General features: G+C 40.9%; 1 protein-coding gene across 1 annotated transcript; it reads left to right on the top strand.

Annotated features, from left to right (window-relative positions):
• Window positions 1-710: 710 nt before the first annotated feature.
• LOC106511208 (brain protein I3) lies at window positions 711-1,048 on the top strand (the record flags this gene model as incomplete). Its single annotated transcript, XM_013999961.1, is given in 1 exon segment — window positions 711-1,048. A coding segment is annotated over 1 exon segment (143 nt), but the record flags the coding sequence as incomplete, so codon positions are not given.
• Between the last annotated feature and the right edge of the window lie 923 nt (window positions 1,049-1,971).

Genomic DNA, 1,971 nt, shown 5'->3' with positions numbered 1-1,971 from the left:
AAATGAAATATCGCGATATTTCAGTGTATCGATATTTTCTTACACCCCTACTGATGTAGGCTGTTATACACGCTTTTATGCTGCTTACACACAAAACACCTGATGTTTTTTTTAAATTAAAATAAAATAAACTATTTAATATGGGTGTTTTAAAGTATTTGAAAGGTTTTAAAGTTATTGTTTAGCGCTGTCTTCTAGAAGCTGTAAAAGTCAGTCATTAGCGATACATTTTGAACAAACTGTCAAGAAAACTACACACACCTTCTGGTTGACTGAGAAAATGCGTGCGCAAGAAATAGGTGCACTCTCAATCCGCAGTTTTTTCTCGAAACACGATAGATTTGGTCAAAAATATGACAGTTCGTCATTTTCTATCTGGCAACCCGGAGCGGTCTTGTTTTGATGTACTGTCCCTTTAAGAAGCCTTTTCTCTGCGCAGAGGCGCCACAGCAGCAGCTCGTCACATGATGCCTCTCTTGTGACAATCCCAGAGACAGAAAGGAAAAGCGTCCCTGACTTCCAGATGACTTTTAAGGTGCAGCGGTGGTGTGTTGTTTTCACACGGAAGGACCAACTTTAATGAGGGAAATGGGGCTAAGTTAGCCTTTAGCTGACCAACTTTAATCATTCCCGCGGTGAAGGTGGATATTTGGTGAGCCTTTTGCGTGGCCTGGGGGGCAAAGTTGGCGCATGGAGAGGGACGAAGTTTCTTTTTCTTTTTATTTATTTATTTTTTTGCGCAGCGTGTTTTTGGTTGTTTTATTCGCGTCCGAGTCAGCGCCGTGCGGCTTTCCAGGCAACATAAGTTAGGTGGAGCGCTTTGATACCACCGTTTAATTCGGCTTCAGGAGACTTTAGAGCGACAGCAAAGACGAGTTGAGGACACGCTGCTCCTTCCGAGCGCGATGGACAACAAACCTCTTCTTCACGACGGACCCCCCGCCTACAACGCTGTCCCAGGGGCGCAGGAGTACGGCCCGCAGCAGCACGGCTACGGGGCCATCCCCCCTTCGGCCCCGCCGCCCTACCCGTACCCCGGAGGCCCAGGYGAGTACTCCTGTTTCCGACAGGACTTGAACGTTACACGGAAAGTTAACTCACCAGGCGGGACGACAGGTCTACTTTTTCTCTCTCAAATAAAACTTCATAAAGCTTTAATTTAGCTGAAGTGGTTTAGCCTCAGATACACTTTCTAATACTATAACAAAAAAAAGTTATGGTTTTAAATGTTCATTGTGTTAAATTATCTATCGTTTTCATTATTAGTCTCTTCTAGGTCACAGTGTGTCAGATTAAAATCTAAATATAACTCAAGTTTTCAGTTTTAGTTAAAGAAAACAAGCTACGGAAGGACGGTATTCTCCAACGTCAAAACTATACAAGCACTGTTTGTGTGTTTTTAATGTGACGACTGAATGATCACCTGACTGATTGTACGTGCTTCTCTTAAACAGGAAGTGCACAGTGGCTTTATAAATCAACTTACATTTCTTGTAACTGTGTGTGAAATTTCCTGTTTGCTGAGCCTCTCACCCNTCTTCCTACCTATTAAGGACAGCATGAATGAAAGTATTGTTCGTCTTGTTGAAATGAGCATCTTGCTTTAGTGGATGTGTGCAGGAGAAGAAGTATAAAACATAAAGTGTAAATTGAAGCAGGGTTATTTCAGTGTAGATTTAGTGTCATGTAGAAACTGCTGTGAGTGTGCAGGAGGTGTTTCCTAATAAGCAACATGCTGTAAGTCATTCTTTGTGTTTTAAGTGTACTTATAATTTATGGTTGTTTACCTATGTTTACTGTTATTTACTTCTGTTTTCCTCAGATGGTTTGAAGTCATAATCTTGATAAACTGCAGATAACTTTTTGTTGCAGTGTTTGTGTTCTATATGGATAAAATGTATTCACAGACACCTTAATAATGTTCTTGTCTTAATTTTTGAGTTTATTTTTTTTAATAAATGCTTTTGTCCG

Source organism: Austrofundulus limnaeus, unplaced genomic scaffold (assembly GCF_001266775.1).
Source record: "Austrofundulus limnaeus strain Quisiro unplaced genomic scaffold, Austrofundulus_limnaeus-1.0 Scaffold2588, whole genome shotgun sequence".
NCBI classification, from domain to species: Eukaryota; Metazoa; Chordata; class Actinopteri; order Cyprinodontiformes; family Rivulidae; genus Austrofundulus; species Austrofundulus limnaeus.
The sequence above is the reverse complement of the archived record's forward strand: the minus strand, read 5'-3'. Positions and strand labels throughout refer to the sequence as shown.